The sequence below is a fragment of the Octopus sinensis genome, linkage group LG2 (genome assembly GCF_006345805.1).
Source record: "Octopus sinensis linkage group LG2, ASM634580v1, whole genome shotgun sequence".
Classification (NCBI taxonomy): Eukaryota; Metazoa; Mollusca; class Cephalopoda; order Octopoda; family Octopodidae; genus Octopus; species Octopus sinensis.
The window spans coordinates 39554923-39577464 of NC_042998.1; the positions used below are offsets into that span (position 1 = coordinate 39554923).

Genomic DNA, 22542 nt, shown 5'->3' on the forward strand with positions numbered 1-22542 from the left:
TTGGATTATATTAATGCAATAATGTGTATAATATATGTAACTTTCAGCAAACATTAGCTGATACTGATGTGTTGAAACAGTTATAGTGATTTGTAATAAACCCTGTTCATTCCATCTTGTAAAGGATAGAGAAATTATTAAGAGAGGAACGAATACATAGGATTCAACTGAAAAATATGCAGTTCAGACAGTAACAAAAAAGATACAAACATGAGGGAATATCTGGTGCAACTAGCTAGTGGAAACAACGGCAGAAGCCATAGTATGCTGAACCTTAGAAGTGAAGTAAACTATCACAGGTGTACATATGCATAAAACACAACAAAGAAATACGATAGCAAAAGCCACATGCACTTGGCCATCACCACAGAAAAAGGAAAGGCCCCGACATTAACAACAACACAATATACATAATAATGCACAATACATAAGTAATGAGAGTTCCAGGACTACTGTATAGTATAATGCCATCAGAAATAGATGTAAGTTATGTATAGATGAAATCTACCAAATCTTTACATTGAGACACAAATCAATTAATAACAGGCTTGAAAGGCCTTAAAGATGCTTGCTTAAACATAGCAAAACATTTAAGAAATTTAAAGGCAGTTCTAGATAACTCAACATTCCACCCACAGATGGGTGGGAAAGGAAAAATAGAAGCACTTGTTCTAAACTCAAAAAATATACAGCCTTTCATAACCAAACTAGCACATATTCTATTCATCTTCTACTATCCAGCATAAACTACATAGTCAAGAAAATAAATATATGAATAACTAAAAACATTACATAACAAGGACTACAGTTGAAAATAAGGTTATTAACCCTTTCGCTACTAACCCGGCTGAAACCGGCTCTGACTCTGAGTATAAATGTCTTGTTTTCATACATTCTGAATTAAAATCTTCCACCAAAACTTAGTCACAATTTATGTTCCTAACATTAGCTTAATGATAACTAAGTTATTATACTAAATTCTTTGTTATATTTAAAGTGATTGAAAGAAACACAAAGCATCTCAAAATAAATACAGTAACGAAAGGGTTAAGTACCCAGCTATTATGATACATAATGAGGCCTGCCAAAACAGAAACATCAAATTCAACCTAATTAGATACAATCTTGACTTCAGCCAGCAAATGGTGTGAAACCGAGGTCAACTACACAAGTTTACAAACAGATCAGATTTCAGATTCAAAACAACCTCACCTCATCTTCCCCTGAACCCTAACTGTAACAACTAACCGTATTCAGTTCAATTTGAAACTAGCAAATCAGCAGATCCTGAATGAAGCTGCACAGAAAATTATGCCTGGTTGCATGTGTAACTGCTCATACTCTGTGCAGTGGAAAGAAACATGTGTAGGTTGTAATAATCATAAAAATGTGTTGAATGACATACTGTAAAATGAAAGGAAATAAATTTTGAGGAGGAACAAGTTTCCATATTCTGAGTCATTATAATTGTTGTTAATATACACTCCAGTTAATACTTCCATCCAGAGAAGCAAACACGGAATTACCCATTTGCAGCATGAATGACAACTCATAGCAGTCGTAGATCTTAAATACTAATTGATGCAGTAAGCCATAACCAGGAACATAACTGAAAGCCACCATGATATCTAACTGAATGATATATCCCTCCAAACACACATCAAAAATAAATATACATAAATACATCAATAATATACATACATACATACATACATACATACATACATACATACATACATACTACATACATACTTACATACATACATACATACATATATATATATATATATATATATATATATATATATATAGGTATGTGTGTATGTATGTATATTATTAATATAAACAGCTTGGTGCAAAGTAATAAAAGAAAAATGTCATTGTCATTAAGTGTGACTTAGGCTGCCAAAACACCTCCATTGTTAGAAATAAGAGTTTAATAAACTCTTAGCATTAAGAGTTTTTAAATTCTTATTTCTCGGAATGTAGATGCTTTTTCACCCTTGGTCACATTTATTTTTAGAATATTCATTAGCATTTCACTAAATCAGCCATAAATTTTTAAGGTAAAAATTTATATGAGGGAGTACACAAAAGAAACTGGAATTTTACAATATTATTTTATTCACTTAGTTTTACCTGTTTACACTTTTATCACCTTCAAAGTATTCTCCATTTGAAGCAATGCATCAGTCCAGATGTGTTTTCCACTGTTGGAAGTTCCAGTCCTGGAACTCTTGCAAAGTGATGCCCTTTGATGCCGCCATCATATTTTTCTTCACCTCTTCCACATCAGCAAAACATTTTCCTTTAAGGACTTTTTTCATTCAGCAGAACAAAAAAAGAGCTGCAAGGAGGGTGAATAGGGAGGGTGGGTAAGCAGGGGTTCATGCCATATTTGGTCAAAAACTGTCTCACACTCAAAGTGGTATGTGCAGGCACATTGTCAGGATGAAACCACCACTTTCCACTTGACCGCAGGTCAGGGTGCTTTCATCTCACCGCGTCTTGCAAATGCTTCAGAACTCTCAAGTAAAATGTCTAGTTAAAAGTTTGACCAGAAGTAAGAAATTCTGTGTGGACATTTCCTTCACATTGGACTTCACTTGGTGCGCTTTTTGGGGGGTATAGTGATATTGAATGCTTCCATTGATTTGATTGCTGTTTCATTTCTGGGTCATAGCCATAGCACCAGCTTTTGTCACTAGTGATGACCTTTGAAAAAAGGTCCGGTTCAACTTCCAACTGTTCTTTCAGTTCACGACACACATTCAGTCATGACTGCTTTTGATCTGTGAGCAAGTGAGGCACAACATTTTGCTGCAACTCTTTTCATTTGCAATGCCTCACTCAAAATTCATTGGCAGGAGTTCCAGGACACACCAGTCATTTCAACAAATTCATCAACTGTTCGGTGACAGTCCTCCAAGATCAGTTCATGAATTTTCATTATTTTCTTCATTTGTTTGGGAGGTTAATGGACGCCCTAAATGAGGTGGTCTTCAAGTGATAAGTAACCATTCCTAAAGTGTGGAAACCACTTGTAAACTTGTTTTGTTCATGGCAATATCTTTGTAAGCTGTTTGAAGCATGACAACTGTTTCAGCTGCCATTTTCCCCAGCAGAAAACGAATTTCACAGAAGCACGCTGTTCCTTCATTTCAGCTGACACAAAAATCAATGAACTGGGGAGAAGCACAGCAAAACAAAGACACACCACATGACAGCACGACTTCATGCAAAGATGCCAGTTGACAGACTGATGCCTGAGTATTGCATGAAGTGGCTTCTAGCGATAGAAGTCTGAACTACAACTGGTTTGCCCCACAGAGGACACTACCAGTTTCTTTTGGGTACACCCTCATATACTGGCAGACAATTGGTGAAACCATCAACCATTTGAACAGTCACTACTGATGGTGCCTACAGAATAGACGAAACCTGGGAGGAAGCAGAAAAGAAGTTTGCCAATGTTCTGTAGCATGAGGACCAGTGGCTTGAAGTATTTCAGCTTGCATGACAGGGTGTCAGGGAATATTGTGATGTTGTTGGAGAGAAGTGCATTTGCATGGATGATGGTTCACTTGAAGTTAGTGACTCTGCTAAGAAAGGGGCTTGGAAAGGCTACTAAATGTAGAGAACTCATGGTGGAAGGAGAGTCTGCCTAAGATGGATCCAACAGAGGGACAGGCAATCTAAATAGACAGTTTCTTGGTAGATAAAGCCATGAAGGATATGAAGATGGGGAAAGCCCTCGGCCCATCAGGAGTCACCATTGAGATGCTTGAAATACCTGGTGCTGTGGGTTAAGGTCTTGTCACCTGTATGGTTAATGAGGTTGTACACAAGGGAGTCATACCCCATGACAGGTATAGCAGCACTATTAGTCAACTGCTACAAAGGCAAAGGTGGCACCTTAAACAGAAATAATTACAGATCTACCAAATTGTTAGATCAGGGGGTGAAAGTTATAGAAAGGATCATAGTCCAACCAATTAGGAAGAGAGTTGCAGTTTGGTTTTGTGCCAGGGAAAAGCACCACCAATGCTATATTCCTGGTAAGGCAGCTGCAGGAGAAGTACCTGGCCAAAAATAAACCTCTGTACTTGGCTTTTGGTGACATAGAGAACGCCTTTGACAGGGCCCCTTGCTCCCTTATCTGGTGGTCAATATGGAAACTAGGGATAGATGAATGGTTGGTGAGAGCTGTACAAGCCATGTACAGGGATGCTATCAGTAAGGTGAGGACTGGCAACAAGTATAGCAATGAAATCAGAATACAAGTAGGAATTCACCAAGGATCAGTCCTTTTTGTTCATCATAACCCCCGAGCAATAACAGAGGAATTTACGATGGGCTGTCGTCAGGAGCTCCTCTATACTGAAGACCTTGTTCTTATTGCTGAATCACTACCAGAACTGGAGAAAAAATTTCAAGTATGGAAGTAAGGTCTGAAATCAAAGGTCCTTAGAGTTAATTTAGCAAAAATCTTAGTAAGTAGGGGAGCAAACAAATCACAAATCCCTTCAGGGAGATGGCCCTGCTTGATCTGTAGAAAAGGCATAGGCAGAAACTCCATAAGGTGTACCTGGTGTGAGCTATAAACATGTAAGAGATGCAGCAATAACAGAGGAATGTTAATAGGGAAAATAGTCTTTGTATTTGGCAGATGCACAAGGACAATAAACACTAGATACCTATGTAATGAGTCAGAAAAGTTCTTTTTGTTATCATGTTGAAACATAGTGATGCAATGGCAACTCCAGCCAATCAGGGCCGGGTGCATATTAATACCAAAAGCAGTTCTCTGCCCAAGAAGAGAAGTGGGCATTTTTAACTAGTCAGCGGAAAGACAACAGACCAGCATCATTGGGAACAGCCCCTTTGTTTTTCACACCAACTTCTTGCCAATAGCTCTGAATAATATATCAGCTTTCAACTCTGGCCACATCATGAACAGCCTATTTTATTCATGCCAACTTCCCTCTTGAAATTCTGGATGACATCAGCCCACAACTCCAGCCATGTCATGAGCAGTGTATTTCGTTTACACCAGCTCCATTTCTGTTAGCTTATAATGACTTCTAACTGAATCCATTTTTCAAATGTAAGTTATAAAGCTTTCTCTGACTCATGCATATACACCTGACTGTGCTCATATTACTTCTTAGCTTTCATTATCCTTTAATAAATTAAGAAATTTTTCTTAAAAATGCCTTCTGATATTTTCATTACATATGCTTCTCAAAAGCTCACTTACAGGATCTCTCTATGTACACTTTCACTAAAGTGGTGACTCTTTACCAACACTCTCTCCATACCTAGAATTAGTTGATGGCTTTTGTTGTTTGGGTGACCAAGTCAGCAGTGGAGGTGGATGCTCCAAGAGCATAGCTGCTAGAATAGAAATAGACTGGGCAAAGTTTAGGGAGCTTCTACCTATGTTGGCAACAAAGGGCCCCTCCCACAGAGTGAAAGCAGATTTATGATGCCTGTGTGTGCATAGCCATACTACATGGCAGTGAAACATGGGCTGTGACTGTAGAGGACAAGCAAAGGCTTCCAAGAAATGAAGTCAGTATGCTTTGCTGGGTGTGCAATGAAAGTGTACATGTACAACAGAGTGTAAGTGTCTTGAGAGAAAAGTTGGGCATAAGAGACATTAGATGTGGTGTGTAAGAGAGACGACTGCACTGGTATGGTCATATGATGTGTATGGATGAGGACAGCCAAGGCTGGATTTATAGGGGGTCAAAGGTGGCAATTGTCCCGGGCTCCAGCTAGATATTAGCCTCCACCTGCTAGGAAGGGTATATAGCACTCAATACAGGAAGCCCCCTACCTCGAAGCAATTTTGCATGTAGAGGTTCTCTTTCAATAAAGAAACATATCTTAAAAAATAATTTTAACTGCATTCCTGATATCAATTCATTCAATTAAAAAACAGTTTGTTATCCAGACTCAAAGCAACAACAATTCTTTTGGGAATTAATTGCAGCTACATTGGGAACAATTACAGACAAAAGGATAATAACAAAAGACCCCTAAAAATGTATATATGTATCTGTATGTGTGTGTGTGCGCGTGTATGTGTGTGTGTGTGAGAGAGAGAGAGAGAGATTGAGTACTAATGTATATAAAGCTAGATAAAGAGATTGCTAGAAATAAGTTATCTATTGTGACAAGCAAAGTAGTCAGAATAATCTCATCAGTTATTTATTGTCTCTAATTCAAATTCCTTCTTTCAACACATGACTGAACAGTGGCCTTAGATTGACCACTTATAATTAAACACACACACACACACACAGATATGCACATGTATATATTGCCATTGTAAACTTCATTATTTCAGTGAGACATTGACAACCAGTCTTCTTTTCCTCGCAAGTAAGTAATGAATATGCTCCAAAATTAAAATTTTGAATTTAGTTTCAATTATAACAACTCTCAACAGGTCAAAGCATTTTTTACAGCATCAGAATTATTGCTTTTATGCTCACATGTTTTTCGTTAAATCAAATCTTTTTCTTCTTTTTTTTTCAATATTTTTTGTCATTCTGTCAAATATTTGAAATAAGTACAGGGGAGTGGGGCAAAATTGTAACTGGAGAAAATGAGTAATTACCAATTTCTTGTTATTTTCTTGCTATTTGTTTAAAACAATTACTACATTGTGCAAGCATTGCATCACCATTTTGTATTCTTGCATCATCTTTGGGATTGCCACCATTATTGTTGTTGCAGTTGAGGCAGTTTGAAGCTGTCAGGTAACAGGTACTTTATTTTCAAGAAATTTTCCCTCAAATTTGACCCAGTTGTAATTGAGGTTGCTAATAAAATATCTAGACAATTTTGGATATTTAACAAGCCAAATTCTTTCCTCTGTTGGATTCCAAATCAATTTTTTCACACACCAATGTCTAATTTGATAATTTTCAAAAATGGTTGACTAAACTGGGGCAAAATGAGTAATGACCAATATCGGTAATTTCTTCTCTTTAACTGTATGATGTGTGAATATATCATGAGCCACTTCTGCAGATTGTGAAGAAACTATAGAGAATATTTTATGTTGAGTTTTTATATTTAGTTAAAGTTTTAGTAATTTCAGGTCATGTGCCATTTTCCCACGATCCTCTTGGTGTTTAACAATCAATATTCTTTTCTCTGTTCGACTGTACATCAATTTTTTCTCATGTTGATGTCCAATTTGATAATGTTCCAGTTTTCAAAAAATTATGTCTAAATTGAGGCAAAACGAGTAATGACTAATTCCAATAATCTCTTCTCTTGAACTGTATGGTGCATTATTGCATCAGGAAGAGAGCCAGGTGGAATTCTGTTTTAAGCACCCCATATAATCCCTCAGTTTTAATTTTTTGTGGCATTTTCAGAAAATTTTTGCAAATTTGTACTCTACGCATGGGAATTCATACAACTATGAAAAGAACCCCCCCCAAAAAAGACTTTTGTGTTTGATTTAAGGGCTATTCAGCTATTATTTTTAGAACAACTCACAACCACCTGATACTCTCCTTGCTTCTTTGTCACTCTGACATATTGATGCTTTTCAGTATTTTTCTCCCCATAAACACATTTAATGGCCAATTGCTGGGATTTAAACCAGACTGGGATTTTTTTTTTTAAATTTGAAAAATTAAAAACAAAGTTTTTTTCATAGTTGTATGAATTCTTATGTGTAGAACACAAATTCACAAAAATGCTTTGAAAATTCAAAAAGATTTAAAAGTTATGAGGAACTATATGGAGTGCTCAAACCAGAATTCTACCAAGAGCCACTCCAGCAGATCGTGAAGAAGCTATGTTGAATATTTGATGTTGAGTTTTTTGATTTAGTCAAGTTTTGTTAATCTCATATCATGCCATTTTTTCCTGATTCCCTTTCGTTTGACCTCGATATTTTAATCTTTGTTGAATTTCTGATCTTTCTGGTGTGCAAGAATGGATATTAATGTGAAGTAGTGGGACCAATGAATATTTCACAGAATTAATGGTAAACCTATTGGATTATTTCTAAAAACTTTATCCAAAAAACCTGAAAGCGTAACCTGTGTTATGCCTGTATGGAAAGATAGTTGCTCATCTGCTTTTCATTGAAAAGTGAAAGAAATTGGAATACGATGATTACTTAAGGCATTTTATATATTTATAATGGTTAGTGCTTTGTTGTAGTCAAGGGTCACCAATTGTAACGGTTAAACAATAATTGATAAACAATAGGATGGAACATCGGAGTTGTCACCAATTGTAATGGTTGTTGTTAAGATGTTGGTTGCCAGTGTGCAAGATGGAAGAACGGTGATCGAAGTTGTAAAGAAGTATTTCTTTACCGTTACTTTAATACATGCCATACCATGACGGATAGGCTCGTGTAATAGTATAACACAGTTCGTAAAGCATGCAATGTAAAGAAAGTTAATTTTGGCTGGTATGTGTGTACACATTGTTATAGTTATATATAAAGAGAGATATGGTAATGTTACAGAGAAAAGAAAGTAAGCTAGTGAAAGTGAGAGTGGTGGGATGAGACAACTGGTTTGTTGGTGAGTTACTATAGTTGTCAGTTTGTGCCTTTTCCTTTTGAGATGGCATTTTGTTCAGCCGGTCAACCAGACTCAGTTCTCACTAACTGACTTTGGCTTACAGAGTTCTTGTTTTTATAACTATCCAAAACCAGCCAGAAGGATAGACATATTGTTGAGAACAATAGATCTCCTTGGTAGTCTGTTATTTCTATTCTAGCTTTTTGGTGGCCTAGAAGAAGTTAGAACCGTCAAGTGGCAAAGACATTATTCTGCTTAGTGAAGGCATCTGGCAAATGTAACTGCTGTCACTCACAGAAAAACTATTGGTTTTACTGTGAGAAAAGTGTTATTGAACTGTTAAGTGAAATTTGGCGATCAAGGATCGAATCCATGCTATGCCTGCATGAAGCCACTACATATTTTATGCAATTTTATTGACTAAATACATAGAACTCATAAAATAGATTTTCACTTTTATTTTTCTACTTTTCTCATATACAAAAAAAAATATCCTGTGCATATGATACAACCTGTAGTTAAATTGCATATATCTGCCATGTAAATAAGCGTGAATATTTCACGGAATTGCACTTATGCACTTATGTTAAGTGAGAGGTGATATAAAAAAAAACTTAGTTTGATTAAAAAAAACACTTTTCTCTATCCAATCACCACCACCACCATCTCTCTCTCTCTCCCCATCTTTCCAGCCGGATAACCTTGTACCTCCTCTACAGCCAAACACCTGTTTCATCACCCCTCTGCTAAAATTATTTCATTCCCCCTACCTCATGTCAGGGACGTTTCTCTCTCACTTTTTCTTTCTCCCTCTTTCTGTCTTACTCGTTGCCTTATCCTCTTTTTCTCTCTCCCTTTTCTTTCTCGTCTCTTTCTCTTCAACTGATCATATGAAAGTGTCACAACTACATTCCCTCTACCTCACATCATGGATGCTTCTCTCTCCCTCTTTTCTTTAATCACATGAAAGTTTAACATTCAGGCTAAGTACACAAAGCAGAATTATTATAAGATGAGATTTTTTCAAGAGTAATTCTGGAGAATTGAAGAAGCAAATTTACCTTATCTTGTCTTACTCATTTTGCATCATCTAAATCTGTCTTTTATATATAAAGAGAATGGAGATAATTTTCTGAAATAGTGTTTTTAATGCATTTAGAGAAGGACTTTTGCTCAATTGATTTATGTTAAAAAGGGAACATTTATAAAGTAAAAAATGCAGTAAATATTACTCATTGTGCCCCACCACACCCTACTGGAAACCAGAAAAGCAGACTTTCAGAATAATATTTATTATTATGGCCGGGTTCCAACCCAGGCTGCATCAACAAAGTCTACTGACTGCATTTCTCAGTCCATCATCACTGCCTTGAGATCCTGGATACATTCCAGGCCAGTGTCTGCAATCGAGTTGTTGGTGTAAATGTGACATTTTCCTCTGCTTACATCACCATGAAGTGGGTTCCACAAGAGTAATTTGGATGCTCCCAGCTCAGGGTGGCACACACAACGATCAGATAATCACAGTCATCTTTACCTAATCTTCTTGCTAACTTTCGACAGGTTTCCATAAAGGCAGTTCATTTGTCAGATGTTGCTGCCATTTCACATTTACAGCCATTCGTAGCATCCTTGTGTAGCATCCATTTAGCCCGTTTGATCATTTCTTTGTCAGTGTCCATATTTTACAACCATATGATAGCACTGATTCAACAGTTGTAATGAACAGCTTCATTTCGATTTGCCTGGCCAATTTGAAGTTCCAGACTTTCTTTAGTTTGTGACCAGCTATCGATGCTTGTGCCTTCCTGATCTTGATGACTGCTTCCAAACTGCTTGCCCAACCACTTAAGACTTGTCGAGCCAAGTGAAATCATTATTGTGGCCTATGCCGGTGACATATAGCAGCATCCATGCTGATGACACGTAAAAGCACCCAGGTGCACTACAACTCAGCAGAAAAAGCAACTAAAACTGCATGAACATTACATAAAATATGCACGGAAAGTAAACAGTGAAAACGTCTTAAAAAACGGAAGATGAAACGGGAGGGAGGAGATAACAAGTGTACTGTTGACGAATTTCAGAAGCAGGGAAGTTTTGAAGGATGCAGTGTCTCAACTGCAAACAACTGATGTAGGGAGTTTATTCCACAGTTCAGCAATTCTGAATGTGAAAAAATGTTTCTGAAAGTTATAGGTTCTGGTTTGATTTTTGATTTTGTAAGCATGTTACATGAGTGTTAGATGAATGGAATTCAAAAATGTGCCCAAGATTGTTGTTGGAAAAATAGTAGATAATCTTGAGGGTGTCAGCTGGATCAGTTGCCAGACATTGGCACTTTAATGTGTCCATTTCCAGAGAAGAATGACATTCAGAGCATGATAGACACTTGACAGCGATTATTCGTCTGGTTGCACATTCCTGAACAGTTTCCAGGAGATTGATGTGCTGAGCAATATATATATATATATATACAAAATGAGAAAATGGAGAAATATATCTAAATCAATCATCAACTATCAGATAATACCGAATCATATACTTTATTAAAACACTACACAATAGCAATGAGATTAGACATTAATACAGTACAATAATTACAATCAATATGGTGAGATATAACTAAATAAATATAACAAGATATAAAAATACATATACATTATAACTGACAGCTGTTTCGGCCATGAAGATAGGTATGTCTCATTTAACCTATTAGCCATATATTGCAGGTATAAATGAGACATTAACGAGAATATCTTACGGCCTCTTCGGAGATTCTAATGCAAGTATGAGTACAAACCCTAAAATAATTTACATATAAATATGAGTGCATACATACTCATATCCTTACATATATATACATATACATATACACAATAATACAATATAAACAATATAAATCAATATACATCAACAAACACAATAATGTTCCATATTGAACGCCACATCTCCTCAACCAACATCAAGAAACCACAACAGACACACTCACACTCAATGCAGGCATATATATTAAACAGTTCAATATATTAATTTGTGTCACTTCACAAAAAGCCAATAAAGTTAATACCACCATATATGTAAAGGTTGTTGTTGTTAAGGTGTTGGTTGCCAGTATGCAAGATGGAAGAAGAGCAGCAATCGAAGTTTAAGAAAATATTTATTTACCGTTACTTTGTATATATCCAAAACCACAACTGGTTGGTATGTATAATTAGTAAATGGAAAAGCATGTGAGGAAAAAAAGAGTTAATATTGGCTGGTATGTGTGTACATGTTCTCATAGTAGTATATATATAGAGAGATTGGTAAAGTTACAGAGAAAAGAAAGTGAGTTAGTGAAAGTGAGAGTTGTGGGAAGTTGTCATGCATAGTCGCTGATTGTAACTTTCTTTCCCCCTCTGGCCATTTGATCTCTAGTGGCTGCCTGCTTGTGGCCATGACTCAAGTTGTCCGTTCACTAACTAATTTTGCCATGCCAAATTCTAGTATTTATAACTATCCAAAACTAGTCACAATGTCCATGTATTGCAGAGAAAATAGAAAATTTGAAAAGCTGTTTTTTTTTAGATTTCATATGAATTATATTTGTATATACAAAGTTTAATGAGGTGTGGGAAGATGGCATCTTAAAAGATTAAATTTACTTTGAAATTTTAAGAAATAAGTAATTAATGTTCAGAAAGAAGAATGCAAGAGATAAGCAAAACTTATGGGGTACAAGAGAGTTAATAATGTAGATGGAAGAAGAAAGTTATTCAAGTGATCTGAAGTAATTAATGTTCAGAAAGAAGAATGCAAGAGATAAGCAAAACTTATGGGGTACAAGAGAGTTAATAATGTAGATGGAAGAAGAAAGTTATTCAAGTGATCTGAAGTTCTCTTGTAACACACAATCGAAAGGTTCACTGATGTTAAGAAAAAAAAAAGAAGAAAAAAAAAGAAGAGCATTACTCCCACCTTTGAGTGAGATGTAAGTGAAATAGTTCTTTATCCCAGTCTTTATCATCTTTGAGATACGTGAAACAGGAGCAGAAGATACTTGGAAAGGAAAGTGAGAGCTGAGAGGGAAGTGCTACTTTCCAGTGAATTTGTGAAAAGATGGGTGACAGTGGGCAAAAAATGGTTGTGTTTGTTTGTAGATTGGAGAGGATGATGAGGGCTGGTGCCTTTGGTGGTCAGGGTAATCTTGGCTCTGTGGGTTCTTTAATTGGCCCTAGTTGAGAGTTTCTCCTGTATCAGGAGAACTGCATCGTTCATGCTATCACAGTCTTTTCTATTTCTTTCTCCCCTTCCTTTATGTAAATCATCATCATCATCATCATTGTTTAATGTCCATCTTCCATACTGGCATGGGTGGGACAGTTTGACAGGAGCCAGCCAAGCAGAAGCCTGCACCAGACTTCTGTCCCTGTTTTGGCAAGGTTTTTAAAGTTGGAAGCCCTTCCAAATGACAACCACTTTACAATGTGGACGGGATGCTTTTTTAAGTGGCACCTGCACTGACAGGGTCACCAAGTAACCAGCGAGACAGAAATCTTTTGAGAGGGGAGGGGATCTTGTGTCGGATGATGAAAGGTTAGAGTGAGACAGAGAGGCAGAAACAGGTGTCTGGCTGTAGAGGAGGTACAAGGTTACCCGGCTGGAAAGAGAGGGAGAGAGAGGGGGGAGAGGAAGAGAGAGGGAGAGAGAAGGAGAGAGAGGGAGAGAGAGGGGGGAGAGGAAGAGAGAGGGAGAGAGAAGGAGAGAGAGGGAGAGAGATCAGGAATGAGGACAGAAACAGGTGTACTGCAACAAAGGAGACACATGGTTATCCAACCTGGGGGAAGAGCAGGAGAAGGAGAGAGAGAGAGAGAGAGTGGGAGACAGCAGGATAGAGATGGTGGCAAAGTGGCGAGGACATTCACAAGGAGTAGGGATCAGATTATAAATGGGAAGGTTAAGTAAAGGCAGAGAGAGAGAGAGAGAGAGAGATAGAGGGTGGCAAGTGCCAGGGTATACTCTTGAGGTTTGAGGGTCATAATATAAGTGGCTAAACCTGGGTAGGGCTACTGGATAGCTGTGATACAGAGGAACAGGGCTGTGAGGAGAGGATTGGGGAGTGGTAGGTAGGCATGGTGTAGGGAGGCAGGAACGTGAGGAAGAGATGTAGAGATGTAGTTTGGTTTGTTTTGGTAGGGTGTGTGAAAAGCTTTCTTGTGTGGATGGAACACACAGATTGGGGGCTAGCAGATAGCAATGATACAGTGAGATAGGGTCAAGAGGACAGGATTGGGGAGTGGGATGTAGGCATAGGGCATGAAGTGGAAATGTGAGGAAGGGAAGAGATGCAGAGATCTAGTTTGGTTTGTTGTGGTAAGGTCGTCAGCACATGGCAGTTTCCATGAAGTTGTGATACTTATCGGACATCATTGTTGGCGAATCGTAGTTAAGAGGACTCTGAAAAAACCCTGACAAACATTTGAAGGAATGGTTTCAATTTTAAAGGCACGAGAATGATGCAGCGAAGCATCATTTCTTTTCTTGATTGTCATCTTGCAACTGTTACAGGTGAGAGTAGTGGTTGTAATGTTGAAATTCTTGAGTCTTGGAGCAATGTACCTAAAAGGTGTTACAAACCTATGTTTTGAATTAAATAAGAATTTATAAAAGCAATGTAGGAAGAGCTATCATATATAATAACTATTCAAATACTGTATTAATTTATACAGTCTTAATTAACTAAGTAATATTTAATCCAGTGGTTATCTGATTATCAAAGCGACTTTTTTCCAAATTGTCACACTTTTTATTATATCAATATTATCATTTCTTTTCCATTTTTATTGCTGCATCCCATCCATTGGATTATTATTTCATATTAAGCTGCTAACAAATTTGAAAACATATTGATTTAGAGAATAAATAATTTTCAAAAGAAAATGGCATTTTCTTTTAATTCTAAATTAAAGGGAACATAATAATCTCCCTTGAACGCTCAAAAGCGGGTTTTAGTTATTTTCATAACGACAGATTTGATTGGATGAAAACAAACACTTATTTCTATTGGTTCATTCCATCTACTCATAACGAATGTTCCTCTCTTCAGTTTCTGTTGATGTCTTCCTCTCATCTTCTTGCCGGACTTTCATTTCTTTGCTAACATTCTCTTTTCCTTACACTTACTGCTCTTTTTCAGGTAAGCGTCCAGATTTATCGCATGCACTCATTTTTATTATTAACATCACTTGTCTATGTTTTTACACTGAACAATAATGTTATAACAGTAATGTTTTAATTATAGTCCAAACCAGAAATTATGTGACGAAGAAATTTTAACATCGCCACTTGACCCTCATATTGTCGATTTTAACGATCGGATCCCTCCCTATTTCGAGAAATAATTGTTCTTTTTAAGTTCAAATTTACCTAGAACTGATATTTGCAAATATCTATTCGAATAAGATATTAGCTTTCTATTTTTTTTTAAAAACCAAATAGTGTTAAAAGTTTACAACGCATTTTGGTCCTTTGCAAAACAAGGATCTGCAAGATGTAGTACTTGCATCAGGGCCCTTCGAGAATTAGGATGGACTACTGCATCATTTATGATGGCTATGTGGCTAAAAAGCCAAATATTTTTAGTTGTCGTTTATCAACACTCTTACACATTGTTACAGTACTCGAATAGTTATTTTCGTTATTCCATGAAATTATGCTTTCAGTTTCTCACCACTCACACACACACCTGTATGTGGAAGAAATGATGGGCCAAATGTGATGTGAACTCTTAAATGCAACTTAATATAGAAAAACTATCTTTAACGAGTAATCTTCATATTTGTATATTTTTTTAATGAAATGTCTTCCAGAAGAATCAAAGTCGACGTCGGAAGAATTTAACAATTGGTCATTCAATCCAACTTTGAATTGATTATTATAACTTACCAGCAAAAACATTGTTTAATCACTTCTAAGTACTATTTATTAAAAATTTAGTTTAAAACCTTTTATTTCTGAAATATAAAGCCGAGTTAATATAGTTTTTCTTGTTTAAAGAGAATCCATTTTTGTCCCTGGAACAACACGTGTTTCACTTGAGAAGCAGTCCCCTACATATTTATTTTAGGCGTTCTAATAGAAAATTTCAACCATTTCTTATGGTCTTTATACTTATTTTCTCTTTAGTATTTTAGTCTAATCTACATTTCAATTTCTGTGGAATTGCAAGAATAATCCTTAACTAATTGTCATATCGGCGGCGATCCTTCATAGTGGCCAAACTCAGTAGAATTAAATGCAGCTTTGTATTACTGACTAAGGAAATTAAAAAATTGATTTCAGTTATTGAAAACAATAGTTGGTAATCGGTACAACCACATTTTCACTAATCACACGGCTTTTATTATTTTGCTTGAAACATAGGAAAAACATCTTTAAAATTATTCTTGTTGAAAAAACATGGGTGTACATAACGAAGAAGGACGAAGGGTAAAGAATACACACACCCGGGGTTAAGGGCTTGCCGTGCCTATTCTTTACCTCCGCTCGAAGATGTATACCAAAACTTTAACCATTAGGATTTCATCCTGTTTGGGAAGAGGGGTCAGGATCTCGTCTAACAGTACTATCACCTTCATACCCTTAGTTGGCTTCCTTAATGGGGGTTTGTTGTGGCAATGTTTTCGGACCATGTCTATTTTGTCCCTTCCATCTAGGATATATAGACATACCTATTCATGTGCACCCCCCCCCCCGATCGATGTTGTTTCCCCATAACTCAGAAAAATGAAATTTTCTAAAGATACACTTCAGATGTTGTAGATTCTGATTATATTAGAATTGTGGGGGGAAAAAATTGTCTACATGTGGGAAGAGGAGTTTAGGAAAATTGACACAAGTTGGCTTTGTTTTCTCATAATTAAAACAAAAATGGGTATTATTTAAAAAAATTTCTACAAATACTTTTCAGAGTGTGTAAATTACGATTATATCGGAATTTAATGTGAAAAGAAAAATAGTGAGCGCGCACATTTACATACTGACACACAACACAATCTTCCCAAATTTCAAGTTTCATTTTGTAGGTATGTGATGCGTGTCGTTATGTACGTAAGCGAGCCCACCAAATTCATTTTTTCATCTTAAATTCTGATTTAATCGTAATCTCCACACTCTGAAAGGTGTTTTAGATTAAAATTCTTTAGAAATTATCCATTTTTCTGAAAGTTAAGGGTAAAGAGCCGTCTCGCGTGAGGTTTTCGAAAATGCTTACCTCACTTTTGTTGGTCGACACTTGTCCAAGTTAACTCCCCACCCAGTCGGATAACTATGTGTGTGTGTGTGTGTGTGTATATATATATATATATATATATATAGTGAGAGAGAGAGAGAGGTTGTGTATACCCTGTGGTTATCAAGCTAACCAGAGACTAAATAATGACAAACTTGGGAGTCTGTAGTCCTAATCACCATGATTTATTTTTTGAAAATCACACTGGTGCCCAGCTTCCTTAATTCTAATTTGGGGCAATTGTTAACCCCAGTTTGCTGCATTTAGACATCCTATATGTTTGACAAGAATGTTTCCTGGACTCCATAAAGACCATTGTCTTGAATGGCTGTTTGCTGCTCTGCAAATGTATCAAAACTTGCCACAAGCTCCACTCATCTCTTGGCTACGTAGCTTAACTTGATCCTACCACTGCCGCATACACTGACAGCTTTTTCGGTTCCATTTGCAAGTAACTCTGTTATTCCTTACATTTGAAATTGATAAACAATTTTTATTTATTTTTAATAAATCAATGTCTTAACAAATTTTTTAAAAAATCATCCTGAATTGAAGTGATTGGTAGTAAATAATTTTTAATGTTATTTTGTTGAAATTTCAATTTTGGTGAAGAACTTCAAAGCAAGAATTTTCTCCCTTTTTTTGTAATATTGGTTTAACAGTTTTAATCTGAAAAACATGGGGGTAGGTATAAAGTCTAGAAATTTTTTTCATTTATAAACTATAAAAATTTGTGATAATTTTCTATTTTCAGGCAAAACGAAATTTTGAAATATGTCTAACAGGTAAGATTTTCAAATCTTTGCGAAAAAACAAACAAGGCAAAAAAACAAAACAAAAAAAACAGAACTTTATGGTTATTCTACTTGTTGGAGTTAGCAGCCAAATCTTCATATAATATTTGACCATTTTAAAAGAAAGCGCATATCAGATGGGCTAAACAAATGTATTGTTCTCTGAATATAGTTTTTAATGTGCATGAAACAGTTGCTCTTACCTTCAGTTGCAATCAATCTCTAGTTGTCCAGGATACCTTTCCAACTCCTACATAATGGAGGAGGTAACTTTTCTGCCAAGCTACATGTGATCACTTCCATATCACTTCCCATTCCCTCACAGCAATGGAGCTTAGAAAGATGTGAATTTTGCAAACTGTTTAGAAGAGCAGTAAAATCAGAACAAAAACTCTTTGCATTGGTTAACTTGTGCTGATTTCATGACAAAATACATTCATGTTACTCTGTAAAATAGCAAGAGGAAAGGCATCCAGCCATCCATGACCTGCCAAATGGAAGTTAAAACCCATCCAGTCCACACCTTAAAATAAATGCAACACCAAAAACGAACAGTTTTCTTTGTTTATACATGTGCAAGATGTGGGTCCTGACAGCCTATCTAATCCACTGAGAAGTGGATGTAAAATGAAGTACCTTTGGATATCATGTAAATATATCATCTGATTGTTGCAGAAATAATTCCAAGATTAGTGATAAATTCTTTTGATCTGAATTAACATGGAACTGTTTTTATGATGCCAAAGTCCTGTGATCCCAAACCACTCCGTTTAAAAATGTTAATATTGAAAAGTAAAATTGTCCATGACAATTTAAAAAATAGCACCGCATGACTGGTATCTGTGCTAGTGGAGCGCTAAGAGCACCATTTGAGTGTGCTCATTACCAGGGCTGCTGACTGGCTCCCGTGCCGGTGGCACATAAAAAGCACCATTCGAGCGAGATCATTACCAGCGTCACCTTACTGGCACTTGTGCTGGTGGCACATGAAAAACAACATTCAAGTGAGGTCGTTGCCAGTACTGCTGGTCTGGCTCCTGTGCATGAGCCATTTGAGTGTGGCTTTTGCCAGTACTGCCACACTGGCCCTTGTGCCGGTGGCATGTAAAAACACCCACTACATTCTTGGAGTGGTTGGCATTAGGAAGGGCATCTAGCTGTAGAAACTCTGCCAGATCAGATTGGAGCCTGATGCAGCCATCTGGCTCGCCAGTCCTCAGTCAAATCGTCCATAGAAAGTGGATGTTAAACGATGATAATGATGATTTGGACACAGTAACTCTACATCATCTTGCCAAATTTTGAATTTTCAAATATTCCTACAGCTTCATCATGAACAGTGTGTGAAAGCTAAGCTTTTTTTTATTTATATTTTCAAAAATCTTCATGGCAAAATGAGTTGAATGATGGAAAAAAGCACTTGAATTGTCTGTTATGTTTAAAGTTAAAATCCCATGGAGAATTGACTTTACATTTGGGGTTGGTTTTAGTCAACTATACTCATCTCGAAACATATGGAAGACCAGCAGTTGCCCATACATACCGTCCTCCCCTCTCCACACCACTGATGTTATCCAAAGGAAAGGCCAATGCATCTTGGAACCAGTGACCTTATATTAGAAATCCTTATTGAATCCAATATCATTACTTGGTCAACTGTGCCAAATTCTTCAAGATGATAATGAGTCATGAAAACATGGGCTACCAGTATGGTGACTTGACTTGTTAGAAATAGTGAGATTCCCTCCATTTATACACTTTGCTAGCTTTTAAAAAGGAAGGAGATTTTGGACAATGTCTTAGATCCACTAAAAGACAGGATGATTCTATCTACTGTTCCTCTGAAGTCTGCTTGTTCATGTCCTATTTGTGTAAATATTATTCATTCTATGATTTAATATAAATAGGGGAAGGGGTAAATTTTGTTGTTCAGTAAGTAACGAGGAAGGGGCAGTGCTCATGCCCTTTGTAGGCCCCCCCCCCCACACTGATTAGATTAATGCTTAATGTTTAATTACTGAGATTGTTCCCTGTTGATGACTACATGGAGGAAGTTCAAGTTCCAGGAATGGAGGACTGGTGTGAAGTGGTTAAGGTGGGATATGTGATGGGAAGACCTGATGCGAACAAGCCAAGTGTATCTGAATTGAGGTGGCACAATCCAATAATCTGTGAGGGTCAGGAGCTATAAGCCATAGAAAAGTTAGAAGATAGAATCTCTAGACTGGAATGTAGAGTATAGTTGTGATTTTATACCTGTCTATCAAATCCTTTTTGTCTGGATATGGAATTATTATAATCATCATTTAATGTCCGTCTTCCATACTAGCACAAGTTGGATGATTTGACAGGAGTCGGAAAGCCAGAGGACTGCGCCAAGCTCCACTGTCTACTTTGGCATGGTTTTTTACAGTTGGGTACCCTTCCTAAAACTAACTGCTTTACAGAATGGAATATGTTACCATATTGCCCAGTATATTCTTCCCAAATTAAAGACAGTAAGATGTGATTTGAGAGATTTGGCTACTATTTCCAGCAGGTTGAATGACTTTGTAGAAGCTCCCTTGTTTAACAGCAAATCAGCTGACATCCTTTGCAACTTTCTGTCTGTCAAAACATTCTCTTTGTTGAGTTAGGTGGTTGATATGAGGCAGTGTGAGTAGGGTGTGGTAGGTTGTGAAAGGAAGAGCTTTAGTTACATATATATTATTACTTACATTAGCATCATTATAACAAAGATGTGTGTGGTTTCATGACACCAAAATTGCAACCATTGAATGGGACCTGAAACTAGGAATTCATATTATGAAAAACTCTAGCTCTGCATTTCACTCAGTTAATTGTAAACCTCTACCAAACTTACTGTGAAGTAGAAGTGCCAACTTGTTCAGTGCATCAAGCATTTGAGATCAGCAATGTTTAGGTGTCTTGCTTGCAGCCACATCAGCTGTAATAAGGCTCCTGATCATATCAGTTGTTTAGCATCTTGATTTTAGCTATTGTTCCCATTGTAATGTTCGGGTTGTTTGTTTTCTAGAGCCTCCTTTGATGTAAATGATTGGAATCCTTTAAAAGAAGCTTACAATAATACAGAGTTCAATAGTTATGACTGCGGACCAGGCAAATATCTTACTATGGGTGAAAGGTAAATTTCTTTTTCCTTTATTGATATCTGGAAATTTTCAAGGAAATTGTGTGGTATTTAAGGTGCTAGACTGCTGTTGCTGTAATCTGTTCAAATTTCATCCAGCCATTGTTTTCTTCCAGGTCATCATCTGCTGGTTATGTCACTTAGTCTCCTCAAATATTCTTAATCTTCAATAAATTGAGCCAATGAAGGAATTTATTTGCTTGCCTAACTAGAAATAGCAACTAGATCTCCCATAGATCACACCCTAACCCTATCTTTAAAAAGTCTATGATTTATTTCTAGATGATAGGCCATTTGTTACCAGCAAAGGTAGGAGCTCTCTGAACTTTGCCCAGCTTATTTCTATTTTCACAACTATGCTCTTGTAGCCAAGTAATAGAAACTATCAACTACTTCTAGTTTTCACCCTTGGCATCTGATGGAATCTATTTTCTGTACATTTTTAGTGTTAATTATACCTGTGCATCTGCCACACACAACTATTTTCCCAGTTAACCTTCCTCTGATATTGTTGCACCTCTTATGTGTCCATAGCTTACACCGGGTACATCTTATGGAGTTTCTACCTGTCTCTTCTACAGATCAAGCAGGGCCATCTATCTGAACGTATTTGTGATTTGTCTGCTTTTCTTATGAGTAGAACTTTGGTTTTTGCTAGGTTAACTTTAAAGTCGTTTGATTCTAGACCTTGCATCCACACCTGAAACTTCTCTAGTTCTGTCCCAGAACTAGAGAAGACTAGAACTAGAACAAGCTGCTTTTAGTTTCCTACTAAATCCGCTTCCAAGGTTAGTGGAACCGAATCCAAAGTCATTTGGTTGGGAAGCAAACTTTGCTTCTCTCTTTCTCTCTCATATGTGAGTGTGTGTATGTATATATATATATATATATATATATATATATATATATATATATATATATATTTATACACTCTTTCAGTTTTTGCCAACTAAATCCATTCTTGTGGTTTTGGTTGGCCCAAGGCCATAGTTGGAGACAGTTCACCAACTGTCCAAGGTTATATGCAGTGTGACTGAATCTGAAACTATAAGATTAACTACACAGCTATGTCTGAGTCTATTATATTTAGAAGCTTGCTCTGTGTGTGTGTGTGTATGTGTGTGTTTCCTTGTGTCTCCTTGTCTTGTCATGTGATTGTTGTAAACGAGTGTCCCTGTGACATTTGTTTCCAACCTTCTGTGAATACATGTCCAGCCATAGGGAAATATTTTCTTGAGCGTTATCAACAAGAAAGGCATCCAGTCATCCACAAAAATGCTTCATTGAATTCCATTTGACTCATCCTAATAATAATAGGAGCACTCCATTGGTTGTGACGACAAGCTGATGCGATCAAAGGAACAGCTTGTTTGTGAAATTAACGTGCAAGTGGCTGAGCACTCCACAAACACGTGTACCCTTAACGTAGTTCTCGGGGAGATTCAGCATGACACAGAATGCAACAAGGCTTGCCCTCCTTTGAATTACAGGTACTACTCATTTTCGCCAGCTGAGTGGACTGGGGCATCGTGAAAATAAAGTGTCTTGCTCAAGGACACAACATGCTGCCAGGAATCGAACTCACGACCTTACGATTATGAGTTGAATGCCTGAGGCTAGGTTGGAAGAAAGGAGCCAGTCAGGATCTTTTGGACTTGCAGTGTCAATTGCAACACTAATCTCTAAGAGGAAAAAAGTTCATGAGAAAAGTTAGCTGATGTGTGCAAGAGATCATTGTCTGGGTTGGGCAAGACAAAA

At 36.9% G+C, this 22542-nt stretch overlaps 1 protein-coding gene and 1 long non-coding RNA gene across 6 annotated transcripts in view; both read left to right on the top strand.

The window, feature by feature from the left end:
- The first annotated feature begins 8217 nt into the window (after nt 1-8217).
- LOC118767564 lies at nt 8218-9978 on the top strand. Its single transcript, XR_005003487.1, has 3 exons — nt 8218-8280; nt 8671-8677; nt 9965-9978. It is a non-coding gene; the product is annotated as an uncharacterized LOC118767564 (long non-coding RNA).
- A 4627-nt stretch (nt 9979-14605) lies between these two features.
- The window catches only part of LOC115222637 (tudor domain-containing protein 1), a 53800-nt gene continuing 45863 nt past the window's right edge, over nt 14606-22542 (top strand). For 4 of the 5 annotated variants that reach the window (XM_029792954.2, XM_036512277.1, XM_036512286.1 and 1 more), the window contains exons 1-3: nt 14606-14745; nt 17594-17624; nt 20671-20778. In XM_029792954.2, coding sequence (XP_029648814.1) covers nt 17614-17624; nt 20671-20778 — 119 coding nt within the window. In that variant the 5' untranslated portion in view covers nt 14606-14745; nt 17594-17613. The remainder of the gene's footprint in view (nt 14746-17593; nt 17625-20670; nt 20779-22542) is intronic. The other variant, XM_029792963.2, reaches the window with a different exon arrangement.